General features: G+C 66.7%; 1 protein-coding gene and 1 long non-coding RNA gene across 6 annotated transcripts in view; both read left to right on the top strand.

The window, feature by feature from the left end:
* Positions 1-20,132, top strand: part of RPS6KA2 (ribosomal protein S6 kinase A2) — a 68,414-nt gene that overhangs the window by 10,124 nt on the left and 38,158 nt on the right. For 3 of the 5 annotated variants that reach the window (XM_084890948.1, XM_084890949.1, XM_084890952.1), the window contains one exon: positions 146-193. The exons of 1 other annotated variant lie outside the window; for it this stretch is intronic. In XM_084890948.1, coding sequence (XP_084747074.1) covers positions 146-193 — 48 coding nt within the window. Of the gene's footprint in view, positions 1-145; positions 194-8,804; positions 8,824-20,132 lie in introns of those variants that run through there. One more of the 5 variants, XM_084890953.1, reaches the window with a different exon arrangement.
* LOC311626092 lies at positions 18,912-19,936 on the top strand. Its single transcript, XR_014795631.1, has 3 exons — positions 18,912-19,055; positions 19,548-19,660; positions 19,896-19,936. It is a non-coding gene; the product is annotated as an uncharacterized lncRNA (long non-coding RNA).

Here is a 20,132-nt window from a genome sequence, read left to right as displayed (position 1 = left end):
CTGCAGCCGCCCCCACTCCCGCCCCGTTTCCGCTGACTGCCTCCCCCTCTCCTCCGCAGGGCCAGGCCTGGTGGGTGCCCTGCCACCCCAGCCGCCTCTGCCCCCGCCCGCACCCCCTCTGACCGCTCCTCTCCCTCCTCCGCAGGGCAAGTGCGACTCCGCCTCGCGGGAGCCCCGGGCCGCGCCTGCCCAGGTAGGACCCTCCGGGTTTGCTTTCTCTGCTCCAAAGCGAGTTGTTTAGAGAAAACATGAGGTGTCTTCTCTCCATTTGTCTGGTTCTGCTCTGCCCGCGGCCGATGGGAAGGATGGGCGACAGGTGCAGTGTGCGGGGTGGGCCAGGCGAGGGCGCCAGGCCGCGGGGCTCTGCGGGGTGGGCGAGGCACCCTGCTCCTGGGAGGACTGTCTGTTCTGCGGTGTGGACTCAGGCAGACCACACGGTGCTTCCGGAATGCACCGCACTCGGATTGACACGCCGGTCCTTCTGTAGAACGTAGAGGAATCTATGAGACGCATGGCTCTTTGTCAGCACCTGAGTTCAAAGGATGCGCGCTCCGCCCGGGGGCTGGGGTCGCCCCGTCAGGCACCGTCCGCTCCGTGTCCCGCGGCCCCGTCACGGCTGCTGCGGTTCTGTCCGTGCACGTTGTCTGACGTACGCGTGACCCCACAGACGGCCCAGGGGCACGGTAGGGTGCATTCTCTGTTCAAAGCTGAGTCTGGCTTCACCTACATCCCAGATCAATGGGGCCTGAAAAGGAGTGGACATTGAGGGAGTGACCAGCTGCTGCCATGCGGGTGCATTCTGGGGTCACCCTTTATGAAGCACTGTGTGCCCTGTTCTTTCAAAACCTCCGAGCTGCTTTTCACACGGCAAGAGACGTGAGAGTGAGCCGGAGCTGGGACGTGGGCCGCCTGCTGCGTCTGCCACCCCCAGCTGGCCCCCAGGAGGCGGGTGCCGGCCCAGGAGGCGGGTGCCGGCCCCCAGGAGGCGGGTGCCGGCCCCCAGGAGGCGGGTGATGGCCCCCAGGAGGCGGGTGCCGGTCCCCAGGAGGCGGGTGCCGGCCCCCAGGAGGCGGGTGCCGGTCCCCAGGAGGCGGGTGATGGCCCCCAGGAGGCGGGTGCCGGTCCCCAGGAGGCGGGTGCCGGGCCCCAGGAGGCGGGTGCCGGTCCCCAGGAGGCGGGTGCCGGTCCCCAGGAGGCGGGTGATGGCCCCCAGGAGGCGGGTGCTGGTCCCCAGGAGGCGGGTGCTGGCCCCCAGGAGGCGGGTGCTGGTCTCCAAGAGGCGGGTGCCGGTCCCCAGGAGGCAGGTGCCGGCCCAGGAGGCGGGTGCCGGTCCCCAGGAGGCGGGTGCCGGCCCCAGCGGTCCCAGCCTCTTACATGGGAGTCCAGGTTCCCACCGGGAGCTTCTCCAGGCGTTAGGCTGGACTGGGTCTTGGCGGTGGAGCTTGGGGAGCGCTGTGGGGGGTCCTGGGCGGGGTCCAGGGGGCAGGAAGCTGCTCCTGCTTGGGTTTCTCTCGGCCACGTGGTGTGAGCACGCGATTCTGTCCCGGAGGCAGTGTCCCCGGACAGACGGCCGCGCAGCCCCTCCCACGGGGAGACCACACGTGAGGGCCACACTGAGAGACGGCGTCCAAGGTAACTCCCTCTGAGGCTGGAACCGCGTGAGCCCGGATCGTCATGACAATCTCGGGTGGCCACACGAAAGGCTCCTGCCCTGTCACCATGGCAACCTCCAGTCCACGTGCTGCCATGTACCTGCACTCAGAGCCCCTGAAGAGGGAGAGGGTTCTGTGGCGGAGCAGCCGTGCCTGACACGACAGCCAGCCAGGGTCAGCGCCCGTCCGCCCCGCGAGGCCGTTCCCAGGCCCGGCCCATGCCTGTGCGTCTCGGGGAGCGCCTCCAGGCCGCGGGTCCCGGAATACCGAGCCCCCTGACTGCCGGCCGGCCCCCTCGGCCCCGCCCCTCCTGCTCTGTCCAGGCCCCGGCACCCGGTGGCCGGCGGCCGGCTGGTGGGCGCTTCCCGTGCGGTGGGCAGCGTGGAGGGGGGTGGCGAATCGGGAGCCTTTTCCGGGCTTCCCCGTGGCTGTGCCCTCCTACCGGATCGCATCCCGGGAGGGAGACGGCCTCGGCTCCCGGCGGCCAGGCCCGGCCCGGAGGGAGCCCTGCTCTGAGCGCCCTCCCGTCGGGGGTAGACCAGATGGACGTGCCTGAGGGACCATTTACACCGTTTCTCAAGGAGCCCGCGTTCTAGTTCGTGCGGAAAACAGCCAAGACAATGTCTGTGGCCCCAGGAGGCCGGGCTCAGGTTAGAGTGACGGGGAGCCGTGGTCGGGATAACTCCGCCCACAGAGGAACCTAGTGCGGGACTCCTGTGAGCCTCACGCAGGCCTGGACTCTACGTCCTTTGGCTAAGTCAGAAACTATTAAAATAATTAAAACAGAATACTCAGGAAGCTGCCACAGACCCTAAGCCTTAAAATATTTCACACCAGAGGCCGGGGCACAGATTCCTGCGGGTGGGTCCCTGGGCCTGGCCTGCGGGGACGGCCGGAACTGGCTCTCCCAGGCCCCTTAGGGGTCCGGATGGCGAGAGGGCGGGCCTGGGTGACGCACCACGGGATCGGCTCCCTCCTCTCTGGCTCCAGTGTGTCACCTGAACCACTGCTGCCAAGCGACGGCAGCTCGGTGGCTCCTGCGTGGAGCATCTGCCCCTGCTGGTCATTGAGCATCATGGTCCTGGCTGCTCAGCTGGGCGACCGGTCACCTAGGCTGTTATATAGAGCAGTGGTTCTCAACAATTTATTTGTTGATTTAAGAGAGAGACGTGTTGTCCACGTGTCCATGCATCCCTGGCTGGTCCTGGTACGTGCCCGACCAGGGACTGGCCTGCAGCCTTGGCGTTGGGGACAACACTAACCGCCTCCATTGCTCTGCCCCCACCTGCGGGCACGCCCTCTCCCTGGTGCCGCCGCCCCCACCCGCCTGCTGCCTGGGCCCTGCTCTGCGCCCGCGGAGGGCGGGGGACGCAGGCCGGCTGCCTCCGTCGCCATAGAGGCGTGTTCGCAGGCAGAGCGCCCCGGGGACCCGCGGCCACCAGAGGATCCGGTTCCGGGCTGTGCGGGTGGCCGTTACCAGGCTTCGTCGGTGCCGCCACGGCCCAGGGGGCGCCCGCAGGGCGGCGGCCGGGCGCCCCGGTCAGGGCCTTCGCCCCCTGGCGCGGTGAGCCGTCCCCGAGGCTGCGGGGACATGCAGGTGGGTGCGCGGCCCAGGCCTGGCCGGGGCCTGGGGGCGCCGAAGCATTGTTCCGGGCCCGGGGCTCTGCGGGCGCAGTCTGGGGTCCCAGGTGGCCCCGGCAGTCCGTGGGGAAGGAGACAGCTCGGCTCCGGGCTCCGAGCCGGCCGCTCTCCCTGCTGCTGGAGCCTGGCCTGCCCCCTGGCCGCTGGGAGCCGGGTGACGGGCGGACGTGGGAAAGGTGAGGGGGAGGGAGGCGCACGCCAGCCGACGGCCCAGGTGCTGCCAGCCCTGCAGGCCCCGTGCCCGGTGCCGGGGCTCCGAGGGAGGTGCCCGGCGCGGGGGTACCCCAGGTCTCCGTAGAGAAGCGGTGCTGTCGTCAGAGCAGCGAAGGCCGTGGCTGCGGTGCTCACCTGCGTGTGCCGTGGCTGCCTGCCCGTCACCTGTGTCACACGCTGCAGGACGTGGGGCCGGAGCAGCTGGAGTCTGTCTCGGCGATTGGGCTTGTTCCTCGGCCCCTGGAGCTGCCCCCCAGGTCGCCCTGCCCAGCTGCCCCCGCGGCTGCCGCCCAGGCCTGGAGCCCGGGGCCAGCAGAGGGAGCTTTTAGGGTCCGCATCCCACGTGGTGGAGGCTCTGTCCACCCAGAGAGCGCCGAGGTCCCCTGTGACCGGGCTGGGTGACCCCGGACATGGATCTGACACTGCGCACACACACGCGCACACACATGCACACGCACACACACGCGCGCGCGCACACACACAGCAGGGAGAACATGGCTTCCTTCCGAGGGAGTCACCCGCAGCCGCCTCCCGCAGCCGCTGAGCTGTGCTGCTTCGGGCCGAACACGTGTGTTCGAGTCATTATTTTGGTATCCCGGGCCTCATGGTTTCCTGGAATCCGTGTTTCTAAGTTTACTTGCTCCAGGGGGAGCTCTGGCATCGGAGCTCGCCCTGCGGATTGAGGACTCTGAATGAGTTCTCAGCTCTCTAGGAAAGAGGAAGTGCCAGCGGTGGGCGACGCGTCTGGACGAGTTACAGCGGCGTGACTCACCGCAGACACCGCGGTTGTCACGAGTTAGAAACATCTGCTGGCTCCGAGCATCTGTTTCTGGTGGTGGGTGTTCCCCCTCTCTCTCGGGACAGAAATAACGTGTGCTTTTCCCACGGTCTCCACTGAGCAGGGCTGCGGGCGTGGCGTGGGGCTGAGTGCACGTCCCAGCCCCCGTGTCCGCTTCCGAGACACGGGTCTCACAGCACGCCCCGGGCTCCGGCCAGACGGGGTGTCTCCTGTCAGGTGGGACCAGGCTCCATCACAGATGACCGATGGGGGGATAGGCGCGGTCGGACAGGGTGTCAGAAAGACGAGCTCAGGAGGGGTCTTGGGGGGAACAGGGCGGGAGAGTGAGGGTCAGACAGGCTGAGGCGGGAGGTGAGGGTGACACAGGGCAGGAGAGTGAGGGTCAGACAGGCTGAGGTGGGAGGTGAGGGTGACGCAGAGGGGCTGTGAGTGGGGTGATGGCCACAGTGACTGGGTTGATGTGGTGACGACAGAGCGACGGTGGGAAAAATCAATAGGACGCCGTGACTGGCTGCCCGGCCACGTGGGGCCATGGCCCGGGACATCAATCGATCGATCGATCTGCAGAGCTGCCCCGGCTCCGGGCGGAGGCGTGGCTTTGCCTCCGGTTCTCCCACGGCCGCGGGAGCTCCGAGGGGGGTGCTGGCTGGTGTGTGACCGGCACCCAGCGGCTCTGCTCTGCGGCGTCACTCACCGCTGCTGGCTGTGTGCCCGCCGCTCCGGATGCTTCCGTGGTCGATGCCGCCACATCGACCCTGCAGACTGTGACCCAGATTCCTGGACACTGCCTTTCAGAGGACAGGCCGGCGGGCGCGCGGCCCGGGTTCCCGCACGGTCCAACCTCACCGAGAGCATCTGCTCCCATAAACACACTGACCCTCCCGTGTCCCTCAGGCTTGTTCTCCCCGTGTCGCCAGTCAGGCACGACGTAAGGGACCGGTGTGGCTCCCGGAGGAACCTGGCAGGGACCCGTCTGTCCCGGTTTGGGGGCCCGGGGGCCGCAGGTCAGCTGTGGCGTGGGGTCCATACACTCGGAAAAGAACAGACACAGGAGGTGCTCCTGGCAGGGCGGGTGCATGGCCTCGGTGGCCGACCGTGTGGCTGTGGCCGAGGGCGTGTGCGGGGCTGTGGCCTGTGGGCTGCAGAGAAGGACAGAGCTCCTCTGTCCTAAGAGACCCGAAGCGCCATCAGGAGACTGTACGCACCCCGTGCTCACAGCAGCACCATGGGCGGGAGCTAAGATCTGGAGACAGCCCGTCACAGGCGAGTGGATAAAAAGCCATTCACACCACGGAATTCTACGCAGCCGTAAAGGAGAAGGCTCTCGCCCTTTGAGACAGCTTGGAAGGGAGGGGCCTGGAGAGCATCATGCTAAAGTGAAATAAGCCAGTCAGAGAAAGACAGCGTCACATGATCTCATTTATGCATGGAATCCAATGAACAAAATAAACTGATGAATCCAGAGGCCTGGGAGCATGGGACAGAGGGATAAACTCCAGAGGGAGGGCGGGGGTCAGGGTCAGGGCTTGGGTGGAAGAGGTGAACCAAACCACCTGTGTGAATATAAGTGCTGCCCAGGAACACACACAACAGGGTGGCGAGGGCCAGGGAGGGTCAGGAACCGGGTGGGAGGGGTCAGGGGGAGGGAAAGGGGGACATCTGTAAGACTCTCAACAACGAAGGCACTTTTTAAAACACCCACGTCTGGAGCAAGTGTGGGGAGCGTGGCACGTGGCAGCTCAGTGGAAGGGGTGTGTCCCGTGGTCTGTGGCCACGTGGCTGCTCCCTATTGGTCTGCGCCTGTGTGTGTGGCTGCCTCCTCCAGCCGTGAGGCCCCCCCTTTCACTGACACCCCCCCCCCTGCTCCCAGCAGGACCTGGGTCCCCCGAGGGCGAGGCTGTCACCGCGCAGGCCCCGGGCCGCTGTCCGCTCTGCTCGCTGAGCGGCTCCCGCTGCCGGGGCGTCGGCGGGGCCTTCACGGCGCCCGTCTGGGCCTGGCTCTCGCCCTCCGCTGAGACCCCGGTTCTCGGGAGGGAGCGGTGTCACGGAAGCGGGCACTCAGGAGGCTGTGCTGGGGCTGCAGGTCTTATCGGGCTCCGGCCTAACGGCCCTCTGACGCCATCCCCGCAGGAAGTGCTGCGCTGTTACGCCAGGGGCGGTGCGAGGCCCGCCTGCACGGCCTCGTCGGCTCTCCCGTGTCTGAGGGGGAAGTGGGGGGGCTGTCCGGCTCCCGCTGGCCTCGCCTGGCACAAAGGGGGCCTCGTTACCACGGGGCACGGTGCCGCCATGTGGGGACATTGGGGTGCCTCCTGACAGCCCGGCAGGGTCCCCTCGTTCCCGCACAGGGAACAGCTCTGCCGGGCCCCTCCTGCCTGTGCCCACGGGCATTCTGGGGTGACTGTGTTCTCCAGCTCCACGTGTGGGACACACGGGCGGGAGCCCCGGCCACCCTCTCTCCGCCTTCCTGTCGCCGCAGGTTTGTTGTCTAGGAAACGGTGTCAACAGGTTTGTTGTCTAGGAAACCGTGTCAACAGGTTTGTTGTCTAGGAAACCGTGTCAACAGGTTTGTTGTCTAGGAAACAGGTGTCGGGCGTGTGGTGTCTGTAGTGAGGGGAGTGGAGAAGCATGTCTGTCCACCATCCCGGACGTGGAGAGCGAGCACGTTGTTAGTGATGTGGGTGTGGGCCAGGACGGCCAGGTGTTAGCCTGCAGCCGCCGCCGACCTGCTGACCCACTGACCCGCCGACCCACCTACCCCCAGCCCATCGACCTCCAACCCACCGACCCCTGACCTGGTGGCCTGGTAGCCTGCCCACCTGCCGACCCGCCAACCTGCGGCTCTGCTGCTACACCAGCTCCCAGTGGCTGCGTCTGCCTCTGATTGACTGAAGCACTAAAAGCGCCTGTGTGTCCGAGTGAAGTCAGGTGTCTGTCCTTTGCATTTAAAAGCTGGCCTCTCCCTGGCTGGTTGGGCTCAGTGGAGAGAGTGTTGGCCTGCGGACTGAAGGGTCCCGGGTTCGATTCCTGGTCAAGGGCACGGATCTCGGTTGCAGGCTCCTGGCCCTGGTCCAGGACATGCCGGAGGCAACCAATTGATGTGTCTCCCTCACATCCGTGTTTCTCTCTGTCTCTCCCTCTCCCTTCTACTCTCTCTAAGAATCACTGGAAAACATATTCTAGGGTGAGGATTAAAAACGTTTTAAAAAAAGCTGGTCTTAGCCCAGCTGGTGTGGCTCAGTGGCTTAGTGTGGACCTGTGAACCGGTCACAGTTCGATTCCCGGTCAGGGCACAGGCCCGGGTTGTGGGCGAGGTCCTCAGTGGGGGGCGTGCAGGAGGCAGCCCATCAGTGACTCTCTCTCATCATCGATGTTTCTGTCTCTCGCCCTCTCCCTTCCCCTCTGAAATCAATAAAAACAGTATATTTTAAATGATGCTTAAACTCTGCTTCGCGGCCGTGTCAGAGTGCGCGACAGAGAGGCTGCCGGTGGCCGAGGCAGGACGGGGCTCGGCGTCGGCGAGGGGAGCGTCCTTGTGGGAGGACAGGGGGCACTTGGACCCAGGGCGACGCCAGAGGCTCTGGCCCTTCATGCAGCCGGCCAGGCCAGAGCATCAGACTGAGAGGTGTGTGGGCTGGAGCCTGGCGCGTGCAGCCCCTTCGGACGAATTGCTTGTGTTTTGTTGACTTTCCCCCCAAAATGGCGAACACGGGAGAAGCTGCTGGTAGGGAGACGCAGAGAAGGAGCCGAGGGGCACGGCTGGGGCTCTGAGCTGGGGCATCCGTACGAGCGGGCATCCGAAACCTCGCGTCTCTGCCCCAGGGGCCTGGGCGGGATGTCCACGGGGTGCAGGTGGTTTAAAGTCACAGCATTGCAGACTGATAGCCATGCAGGGACCACCCGGGTCCACGTGAGACATCTGTGGCCACAGACGTGGAGCGCGGTTCCATGTCGGCGACAGGAGGGGCACGTGGCTCTCTGTGGCTCTGAGACTGAGCTGCGTGGACGGCGGGACGTGGCTGTGTCCTCCTATGTTAGGTTTCTTTAGCAGAGGCCCTGCTGATGGTACAGGGGGATCGGGGTTTAAAAACAACAAAATAGAGTCTCGGGGGGGTGGGGAGCATAAAAACGGCATGAACAGCAGAGGAAGGCCCGGCCCGGCCGGCAGCTGTGGCCTCGGCGTCACCGTGCCGAGCCGCTGGCGTGCTCCGCGGCTCCGCTCTGGGCCCGCTCGCCGGCGGCCGGCGGGGGGAACAGGTGGCCGCCCCGTTAGTGCCCAGAGGAAGAGCAGCCTATATTAAGCCGGTGACCCAGGTGCTGGCTCCTGTCCGCTGCTAAAAGCGGCTCTGACTTCCCCTCCGAGGAGAGGCGCGCCGGCCTCTGCGGACCCCTGCAGCCGCTCTGGCCCCGGGACCCGCTCCGGCACGGAGGCTGGCGGCTCCCGGCCACGGCCACGGCCACGCCGCCGGCGACATGCTCTCCCGCTTTCGCCGAGCCTTCTCCAAGGTCTACCGGGCGCTGGTGAGTCCGCGGCCTCGGCTTCGGGCTGCAGTGTGGGGGCTGCAGGCGTCCCGCCCCGCGTGGGCCACGCCGGCCGCCGCGGACCCCGCTTCCTCAGGTGACCTGTGCGGCCTCCCCCTGGCGTCTCGGTATGTCACTGGCTGCGGACCTCGGCGTGGGGTTTTTTAAACGTTCCCTCTGCCGACTCTTCCTTTGGGTACAAACGGGCCCCTTTTTGCTGCTTTTCCTTACAATTTTCCTGCAGTCTCCTGCTCTGCGTGGCGCCGTTCTCTGCCCGGTGACGCGACCTTGCCCTTGAGTGTGTGAAGGCCGTGTCTGTGCAGGTGCTGACCGCGGTGGTGCGGAGGGGGCTGCTCCGGGGCCCCTCGGGGAGGGCTCGGGCGAGAGGGGAGCGTGGGCTGCGTCCTTCTTCTCTGTTCTGTTCCCCCCCTCGCCCGCTTGCTTCTCTGCCCTCGTCCTCACCCAGCTTCTCCTCCTCCTCCGCTCCTCCTGCCGCAGGGGAGCGGCGCCGGTGTGGCCCGCGGGCCGGGTCCCCGCTCCAGGCTCGGCTCCGCCACACGGCTCCCGGCCCACGGCTCTGTTCTTCCGTGCCGCTCCGTTTCATTGCTCCTTTTCCCAAAAAACAGGATGCCCGTCCCGTTATGATCCCGGGAGGGGTGGTTTCCATGGTCACGGCCGTCCACTGCGCAGCACGGACGGTGCTGTGGAGCTGTGGCCGGTGTCCTGGCTGCCCAGCGCCCGTCTCAGTCTCAGCTGACCCCTGAGCGGCAGGAGCAAAGCTATTTTGGGACGTCAGCCGGCAGGTCTCTCCGGATTACCGGATTACCGGAGAAACTGAAACCAGGAAGTCTGTGGAGGCGGGTGAGGGCGGCGGAGGGCGGCCCGCAGCCTGGGCAGGAGGTTAGGACCGGAGGCCGGAGCCCTTCACATAAGCCCCACGAGGCCCCGCCCCCAGCGCACACGGGAGGCAGCACGCTGAGCGGGTCCCCACACGACGTCCACGGCGGCGTCTCCCGGAACCTGGGGCCGTGCCACGTGGAAGCCGTGGAGGGCGTGTCACATGTCTGTGTGCTGCGGGATCGGAGAGACTGTCCCTCCTGTGACCAACTCCACCCACTGCCCCTCCGTGCCTTCACCACGGGTGCTCTGCACAGAGCATCAGGTGTGGGCGGACCCGGACCGCACACCCAGGCATGCAGGTGGCCTACCTGAGGGCACAGGACACACACACACACACAGGCACACACAGGTGGCCTGCCTGAGGGCACAGGACACACTCACACACAGGACACACACACACACACACACACACACACACACACACACACCAGACACACAGGTGGCCTGCATGAGGGCACAGGTCTGGGCTTCGAGGCGGCCTGACCCGTTCTGTCCTGTAAGTCTGACCTCGCCCGTGAACTCGGCCCCAACCATGACCTCTGAAGCCGGGTCCAGGTGGGCGATTTGGGGAGAGCTGGCCTCCAGGTTCCTGGTGGACAGACACACGGCCCGGCCCAGCCCCAGCCCCGGCCGCAGTGTGGGGGGCAGCCTCCTGGGCCCCGATATCAGATTTCCCGTCAGCCCGGGTCCTCAGTGGCTCCTCATCACTCCCTTCACCTTCAGCTCAGAGCAGAGGCCACAGCAGATGCTGAGTGCGGGGCGTGCGGGCAGCCGGTCCACGGTCTCTCATCACTGGTGTTCCTACCGCTCCTCCCTCTTCCTCCTGCTCTGAAGCCAAGGAGTGTACATATACAGATATTAAAAATGCACTTCCCGCATCTCCACTGAACGGACAGGTGTCCAGGTTCAGGCCCCCACCGACCACCGGACTCAGTGGGGCGCAGTGATTGACGTGAGCGGGTTCGTATCCATCGACAACCTCAGAGAGAGCGTCCCCGCCCCCCAGGAGCCACCAGGAGCCCCTCGCGCTGACGCCCAGAGCACATGGCGGGCGCTCCGGCCACCCGGACGAGGACGCTGGCAGGAGCATAGGACACACACACACTCACACACAGGACACACACACACACACACACACTCACACACAGGACACACACACACACACACACACACACACACACACTCACACACAGGACACACACACACACTGTGCCGTCGCTCCGGGTCCATCGGCGCGGGAACACGGCCTCGGGTCCCAATAACGTTTCTGTTCTGGGGTCCCGAGTCCGCTCCTTTCCGATCGGGGCGGGGCGAGGCGGACGGGGGAGGCGGACGGGGGAGGCGGACGGGGGAGGCGGACGGGGGAGGCGGACGGGGGAGGCGGACGGGGGAGGCGGATGGGGGAGGCGGACGGGGGAGGCGGACGGGGGAGGCGGACGGGGGCGGGAGGAGGCGCTGCGCGTGGGTTCCGCTCTGACCTCCGGCTGACTGCGTAACCCGGGTCCCGTAGTGACTGAAGGCAGGCTCTCCGGTCCGGAGACTTGTAAATTATTTTAAATTATTTTAAAATACCTTTTTATTGATTTCAGAGAGGAAGGGACAGGGAAAGAGTGGGGGGAAAAACATCAAAGAGAGAGAATAAGCAAAATACAAACTCTCCACCCAGCTTGTGTGGCTCAGGGGCTGAGCATCAACCTATGAGCCAGGAGGTCACGGTTCAATTCCCGGTCGGGGCACAGTCCCCAGTGTGGGTTGTGCAGGAGGTGGCCGATCCATGATTCCCTCTCATCATTTATGTTTCTCTCTCCCTCTCCCTTCCTCTCTGACATCAATAAAAATATATTTAAACCGAAGACAACTTCAAAAACAAAATGGGCCAGAGACATGGACGTGATTCACAAAATGGAAACATAATGCAAACACCCCAGCATTTTACACACTAATAACCACAAATGCCCATTCAGTCAATAAACAGGTTTCGGCCATGGGTGTGGCCATGCGTGTTGGCCATGCGTGTGGCCATGTGTGTTGCCATGCGCTGCCATGGCAGGTGTGCTTTGAGTGATGTGCGTTAGCTCTGCTGGGGGTGGGGTGGGGCGTGAATTGGTCCAAGCTTGTGGAAAGCCACTGAACACGTATAATTCACCTCGAAATCTCTGTGGCTTTACCTCAGGGTTCCAATGTGCAGGAGCGTGCTGGTTCCAGGGGCGCAGTGAGACATTAATTAGTGATTTGTGTTCGCGTGCTCCATGCCTATTACCTTTTCACTTAAAAATAAGGAGGGGGGGGGCCCACAACGATGCCCACACAGGGGGCGCTGTGCACCCTCAGGGGCCGGAACCGCGCCGTTGTCCGGTGTTGAGTGAGGAACTGGGCTTACGAGCTGCAGGCTGTCAGCGCTGGGCTCGGGGGGTGGGGGTTAGCGCTTCCCGGGAGTGAGCCCTCGTGGTGGAGTGCGTGTGACTCCAAACAGCGCGAGGCTCCCCGCGAGGCGGGTCCCCGGGCGGGTGCTAGCAGACACTCACCGGTCCTCCATGTCTGTGCTCAGCATCTCGCTCCCTCCCTCCCTCCCTCCCTCCCTCTCCCCCCCCCCCCCCCCACACACACACACACACAGCTGCAGACCCACGCACACTCACGCGTTGTAAGAGGCCAGACCACAACAATAGTGCTGATTCCATAGGTTAGAGCCTCTGCTTTGGACAAATGGCATGTCTGCGTCTGACTCTGGAACCACTGTGCCCAGCGCCATGAAGCAATGAGCACGCGTGTGCGCCCCTCAGCCCGGCCTCAGCCGTGCCTTCTCCTCCACAGAAGCCATTTCTGAGCGTCCTCGGCCCCCGTTCCTCTCGCTCAGCAGGCAGGTGAGGCGGCCTCCCATCCCCTACCCGGGGCTGAGGTCCCGCCCGCGTGGCTGGCGCCGGCCAGAGGGCAGGTGGACGCGGGCTGGAGTGAGGCCCCAGGGTGGACACTCCCCGGGGCCGCCTGCCACCGCCTTCGGGGACGCAGCCCTGAGCCACCGTCCTTCCAGAGCTCCGGTCGTTTAGGAAAGAAAAACAGAATGTGGAAGCAGTTTCTTCAGGAGGCAGTAAGGAAACGACAGTCCTGTAATTCACCCTGTCCTCCTGCGGGCGGCCACGGCACGGGCGTGTCCTCCTGTGGATGGCCACGGTGCGGGCGTGTCCTCCTGTGGACGGCCACGGTGCGGGGTGTGTCCTTCTGCGGGCGGCCACGGCACAGGCGTGTCCTCCTGTGGATGGCCACGGTGCGGGCGTGTCCTCCTGTGGACGGCCACGGTGTGGGCGTGTCCTTCTGTGGACGGCCACGGTGCGGGGTGTGTCCTTCTGCGGGCGGCCACGGCACAGGCGTGTCCTCCTGTGGACAGCCACGGCACAGGCGTGTCCTCCTGTGGACAGCCACGGCACAGGCGTGTCCTCCTGTGGATGGCCACAATGCGGGCGTGTCCTCCTGTGGACGGCCACGGTGCGGGCGTGTGGGGTCCTGTGGGTGGTGTGTGGGTCTCTGTGGACGGCGCTCGCCCTCTGTGATGTCCCAGTCGCCAGGAGTCCTTCCGGACCACGGGGAACCGGGGCAGGGGGTGCCTTGAGGATGGGGGAGAGTCATCGTGCAATTAGTGCTGTCAGCTGTGTTTAAATAAGACTTAATGAGGGATCCCACGTAATTTTAATTTCACCTTTTAATTAGCAGGCTGGCATTGAGACGGGACTTTGTGTCTTAATGTATCAGCACATTGGGCACTGCTTCTTCCTCCTCATTAGTGCTGCGTCCGGGACACCTGTCCCTCTCTGTCCCTCTCCGCGGGCGCCGTGGCCCCATGGGAGCCGCCGAGGCCTTGGGGAGGGAACAGCTTGACTGGCGGGCAGAGGGTGAGGAGGAGGAGGGTGACCACGAGGGCAGGGGTGCCCGGATTGGACAGCATGGAGCCTAGAGGGGAGAGCGTGGGGGTCGCTCTGGCCCCCTGGTTACCGGCCCTGGTCAGGGTGTGAGGTTGGGCTTACGTTCCTGGCCTGTCCTTACTCCGCCCCCAGCGCGTGTCACGGCTGACACGGGGTCACGGCTGACACGGGGTCATGGCTGACACGGGGTCATGGCTGACACGGGGTCACGGCTGACACGGGGTCATGGCTGACACGGGGTCATGCACACAGCGGGTGGGAGACAGAGCCACAGGCTGACCTTCTGTGGGATGATTGCTTCCTGGTCCGTGCTGTCCCCAAGTCCCTGTCTTGGGGTGTGCCCCCCCAAAGAGCCACACCCCAGCCCACGGTTCCTGGATGCCCTAGGGAGCCGGCGGGTGGGCGGGGCCTCTCATCCCGCTCTTTCCCACTGTGAGCCGCCCCCTCTGAGCTCGGCCCCCTGCACGTCTCCCAGTGACAGATGGGGACACGGTGTGCTTTTCAGGAAGAGATGTCACTTCCCCAGCGCACCAGCAGGTGGCGTGGAGAGTCCTGTTCCTTTTATTGATTCATTATTACTATTTTAGAGAGCGAGAGGAAGGGAGAGGGATGGAGAGAGAAACACAGGTGAGAGAGAAACATCATCGACCACCTGCCTCCTGCAGGCCCAGCAGGGGATCGAGCCCACATCCTGGGCGTGTGCCGTGACCGGGAATCAAACCGTGACCTCTTGGTTCCTGGCTCAGCGCTCACCACTGAGCCCCGCCCGCCGGACACAAAGCAGAGGCTGTCTTTTTGGGTCGGATTGAAGAGCCCTCAGGGCGCAGTGGATGGAGTGTCGGCCTGGGGACCAACGGGTCCCGGGTTCGGTTCTGGTCAAGGGCAGGCACCTAGGTGTCAGGCTCCTCCCGGCCAGCCCTGGTCAGGCACCTGCAGGAGCCACCGGTCGATGTGTCTCTCTGTCTCTCCCTCTCTCCTCCTCTCTCCCCCAAATCAGTGGAAACATCCCCGGTGAGGATCAACAGCGGGAAGAATCAGCGGACTCTGAGCGGGGGTGAGGGTGGGGGGTGAGGGGCATGTTGGATCCCTGTCCCCAGGTCTCGGGCAGTGGGGTGCTCAGGCCTGGGGCAGTGGGGTGCTCAGGTCTCGGGCAGTGGGGTGCTCAGGTCTCGGGCAGTGGGGTGCTCAGGTCTGGGGCAGTGGGGTGCTCAGGCCTGGGGCAGTGGGGTGCTCAGGTCTGGGGCAGTGGGGTGCTCAGGTCTGGGGCAGTGGGGTGCTCAGGTCTCGGGCAGTGGGGTGCTCAGGTCTCGGGCAGTGGGGTGCTCAGGTCTGGGGCAGTGGGGTGCTCAGGTCTGGGGCAGTGGGGTGCTCAGGCCTGGGGCAGTGGGGTGCTCAGGTCTGGGGCAGTGAGGTGCTCAGGTCTGGGGCAGTGGGGTGCTCAGGCCTGGGGCAGTGGGGTGCTCAGGTCTGGGGCAGTGGGGTGCTCAGGTCTGGGGCAGTGGGGTGCTCAGGTTTCGGGGCAGTGGGGTGCTCAGGCCTGGGGCAGTGGGGTGCTCAGGTCTCGGGCAGTGGGGTGCTCAGGTCTCGGGCAGTGGGGTGCTTCGAGGCGGTTTTGTCTCCGTCTCGCAGATAACGGCTTCGTGGATTTCCGTGGTTCCCGCTTCGGGGAGAGCTGTCTGCTGGTGAAGACGTGCTGTCTGAGCGAGCACACGGCCAGTGGCGTGACGTGTCCCTGGAGCGTCAGGAGCCCACGGCGGGGGTGCCAGCCCCCGGGTGTGCCGCGGCCGCGGGCAGGTGCGCTCACGAAACGCCGCCCGGGCCCGGCGGAGTGCGCCCCGCCGCCCGCGCCCCGCTGCCCGCGCCCTGCGCCGCCCGCGCCCCACGCTGCCCGCGCCCCGCGCCGCCCGCGCCCCCCGCTGCCGAGCTGGCGGCGCTGCGGACGGTCAGCTCCAGGGGAATGTGCCTGCTGCTCCCGGAGGCGGGAGCGGCTCTGGACTAAAGCAGGAGAAGCCCCCGCGGGAACCGGAGACGCGGGCGCCCACCGCACCGGGTCCTGAGCAGAGCGGGGTCCCGGCCGGAGGTGCGGCCGGGAGGAGCGGGCGGAGGGGACCACGGGCCGCAGGGCTCACAGGCGTGTCGGGGCCGAGGTGACAGGGTTTCGTGACCCTCACGTGATGGCAGAAAGCAGCAGGAGGAAAGTCCGCCCAGCTCCCCCGTCCCCTCACCCCTGCCTCCCCCTCCCTGTTCCCCATGCCCCCTCTCCCCCCTGCTCCCCTCCACCCCCGCCTCCCTCTTCCCCTGCTCCCCTCACCCCCTGCCTCCCCCTCCCTGTTCCCCTCTACCCCTGCCTCCCTCTCCCCCTGTTCCCCTCTTCCCCCTGCTCCCCTCCATCTCCTGCTCCTCCTCCCCACCCCCTGCCTCCCTCTCCCCCTGCCTCCCTCTCCCCCCCTGCTCCTCCCCCACCCCCTCCTCCCCCTCCCTGTTCCCCATGCCCCCTCTCCCCCTGCTCCCCTCCATCTCCTGCTCCTCCTCCCCACCCCCTGCCTCCCTCTCCCCTGCTCCCCTCCATCTCCTGCTCCTCCTCCCCACCCCCTGCCTCCCTCTCCCTGTTCCCCATGGCCCCCTCCACCCCCTGCCTCCCTCTCCCCCACTGCTCCTCCCCACCCCCCTCCTCCCCCTCCCTGTTCCCCATGCCCCCTCTCCCCCTGCTCCCCTCCATCTCCTGCTCCTCCTCCCCACCCCCTGCCTCCCCCTCCGTTCCCCATGCCCCCTCTCCCCCCATGCTCCCCTCCACCCCCCGCCTCCCCCTCCCTGTTCCCCATGCCCCTCTCCCCCCCATGCTCCCCTCCACCCCTGCCTCCCTCTCCCCCCTGCTCCTCCCCACCCCCTCCCTGCATCCCTCCCCCTGTTCCCCATGCCCCCTCTCCCTTCGTTCTCCCCTCCACCCCCTGCCTCCCTCTCCCCCTGCTCCCCTCCATCTCCTGCTCCTCCTCTCCCACCCCTGCCTCCCTCTCCCTGTTCCCCATGGCCCCCTCCACCCCCTGCCTCCCTCTCCCCCCTGCTCCTCCCCACCCCCCTCCTCCCCCTCCCTGTTCCCCATGCCCTCTCTCCCCCCCATGCTCCCCTCCACCCCCTGCCTCCCTCTCCCCCTGCTCCCTTCCATCTCCTGCTCCTCCTCCTCCACCCCCTGCCTCCCTCTCCCTGTTCCCCATGGCCCCCTCCACCCCCTGCCTCCCTCTCCCCCACCCCTGCCCCATTCTCCCTGACCCCCATGCCCCTTTCCACTCCGCCCCCACGCCTCTGGGCAGCCGCAGTCCCGTGTCCCTGTCCCCGCCCAGGCAGAGGGGACAGTCTGGGAGTGAGAGAGCGCTAATGAGATTCCCGGAGACCCCAGAATAGAAGCCGGGGGCGGCGCTCCTCGCCCACGGAGCCGGGCCTGCGAGCAGCCGGGAGGGGCCTGTCGGGACTGGGGGCCCGGGAGGAGCTCCATGCTGGTCTCTTCCCGGCAGCGTGCCCGCCGTGGCTTTAGGAACGAGCGCCATCGGTCACCGTCTCACGGCGGCCCGGCCCCGCGGGCTCTGAGGGCACGAGGTTACCGACCTCAGCCGCCCGCCCTGCACCGCCGCCTGCCCGCCCGACGGAGGTCTGGCCGGCAGCCTGCCGGGAGCCGTGGGGGCCGCAGAGCACCGAGCCCCCAGGTCCTGCCCGGCCGTGCCCGTGCTCGGCGCTGTCCTGAGTCCTAGGGGCCGCGCCCTCGTGCACAAGGTTCCCGGGCTGGGAGAGGCCTGAGGGTCTCCCAGCACCGCGGTCTCCTCATCAGCTCGCACATGGCCCCTTCTGAGCATCTGCCCCGGAGCGCAAGGGGCCGTGGGAGCGGAGGCGGTGGGAGCGGAGGCCGTGGGGGCGGAGGCGGTGGGAGCGGAGGCGGTGGGAGCGGAGGCGGTGGGAGCGGAGGCGGTGGGAGCGGAGGCGGTGGGAGAGGAGGCCGTGGGAGTGGAGGCCGTGGGGGCGGAGGCCGTGGGGGCGGAGGCCGTGGGAGCGGAGGCGGTGGGGGCGGAGGCGGTGGGGGCGGAGGCGGTGGGGGCGGAGGCCATGGGAGCGGAGGCGGTGGGGGCGGAGGCGGTGGGGGCGGAGGCGGTGGGGGCGGAGGCCATGGGAGCGGAGGCGGTGGGGGCGGAGGCGGTGGGAGGGGAGGCGGTGGGAGGGGAGGCGGTGGGAGCGGAGGCCGTGGGAGCGGAGGCCGTGGGAGGGGAGGCGGTGGGGGCGGAGGCGGTGGGAGAGGAGGCTGAGAGACTCCAGGACAGGTGCCCCTCCCGGCACCGGGGAATATCGCCTCGGCCTCAGATTTGGCCTGAACTTCCCCCGCTCACTCCTGGTCAGCCGTGCTTTCCGGGACGAGCATTTCCCCTCGTTTCACCCAGCACCTCCCGGTGTGCGTCTCCGAAACCACCCTCCGCCCGTGTGACCTGCGCAGAGCCCGGACTGGGCGCCGCTGCCCTCTGACAGGGCGGGGGGTGATGGGCCATGGCCAGGGCCGTGGGCAGTGGCCTACACCCCCTGACCCCTCCACACACCCACATCCACACACACCACACACACACCACCACACACACACACACCACCACACACACACACACCACCACACACACACCACCACCACACACACACACACACACCACCACCACCACACACACACACACACACACACACCACCACACCCACCCACACACACACACACCACCACCACCACACACACACACACACACACCACCACCACCACACACACACACACACACACCACCACCACCACACACACACACCACACACACACACCACACACACACACACCACACACACACCACACCACACACACACACACTCACACACACACCACCACCACACACACACACACACACACACACTCACACACACACTCACACACACACCACCACACACACACACACACACACACACACACACACACTCACACACACACCACCACCACACACACACACACACACACACACTCACACACACACTCACACACACACACACACACACACACACACACACACACACACACACACACACACACACACACTCACAAACACACTCACACACACACACACACACACTCACACACACACACACACTCTGCGCTGGCCGCTGAGCCCGCAGCGCCCTCTGGCCCCGAGGCCTCGCCTGGGACCTGACGCAGCCGGAACTTGCCAGCTCGCGTTGGGGTCACGCCTCTTCGCTCACTCTGGCGCGGGTCGCCTGTCACAGGTGTCAGTGTGGCTTCTGCTTCTGCCAGCGGATGGCATAGCTTGTGGCGGCGGGAGGCACGGGTGGCGGTGTGCCAGTGAGGCCGTGGGCCGGGCCTGAGCTCACACCAGCACGTGGACATCGCACAAGGTAAACAAGCAGGCTGCCCAGATGCCTGCGCACGGGTCTGGGACTGCCTCCAGCCTCCAGCCTCCAGCCCTCCGGCCCCCCTGCCCTCCGGCCCCCGGGCCCCCCAGCCCCCCAGCCTCCGGCCCTCCGGCCCTCCAGCCCCCCCGCCCCCCAGCCCCCCAGCCTCCGGCCCTCCGGCCCCCCAGCCCCCCAGCCCCCCAGCCCCCCGGCCTCCGGCCCTCCGGCCCCCGGGCCCTCCAGCCCCCCAGCCTCCGGCCCTCCGGCCCCCCAGCCCCCCAGCCCCCCAGCCTCCGGCCCCCCAGCCCCCCAGCCCCCCAGCCCCCCGGCCTCCGGCCCTCTGGCCCCCCGGCCCTCCAGCCCCCCAGCCCCCCGGCCCTCCGGCCCCCCAGTCCCCCGGCCCCCCAGCCCTCCGGCCCCCCAGCCCCCCAGCCCCCCAGCCCCCCAGCCCTCCAGCAAGCATTTGTAGAAAAAAAAAGTCCGTTTCCCTTTAAGGCAAATCCCTCGCCGCCCCGCAGCCGGCATCTGGCCTGAGAGCCCAGCCTCGGACAGGCTCCTCAGGCCCGCGGGTCACGCGTTGGGACAATGTTCTATATCTGGAGCGGAAGGTCAGCGGGACGGATGTGTCTTTGTTCTCCCACCGCGGCTCTCCCAGCGCTGCCCGCCGCGGTGGCAGCCGCGTGGGGAGCTCTCAGCGCCCGGCGGGGCGGCGGGCCTCGGGCCTGGGCGCCGCCTGCAGGGCCGCGGTGGGGTGGGGTGGGGGGCAGAGCGCACGCCCCCCCCGTTTGGGTCCATTCCCGAGAAGTGCCTGCTCATCACAGATTAAAGTTTTGTCCGGCACAGAACGTCATGCCGAAGTGTGTGCATGTGTGCCTTAAGAGGAGGAAACACCAGGACGCCCCTAATCCTGGGAGCCCCGCAGGGTTAGCGGAGCGGAACCCAGACCCCAGAAGCGAGAACCAGCGGCGGGCGCAGCGGAGCTGTCCTGGGCGGGGCTCATTAGGTATGCGCCACGGAGGGCGCTGATTGGTGGTGGGCGGCGGTGGGCGGGGCCATACAGGGCGGGGCCAGGGAGAGAGT

The sequence above is a fragment of the Pipistrellus hanaki genome (genome assembly GCF_964339955.1).
Source record: "Pipistrellus hanaki genome assembly, chromosome: 7".
In the NCBI taxonomy this organism is placed as follows: Eukaryota; Metazoa; Chordata; class Mammalia; order Chiroptera; family Vespertilionidae; genus Pipistrellus; species Pipistrellus hanaki.
This window is presented reverse-complemented; position numbering and strand designations above follow the sequence as displayed.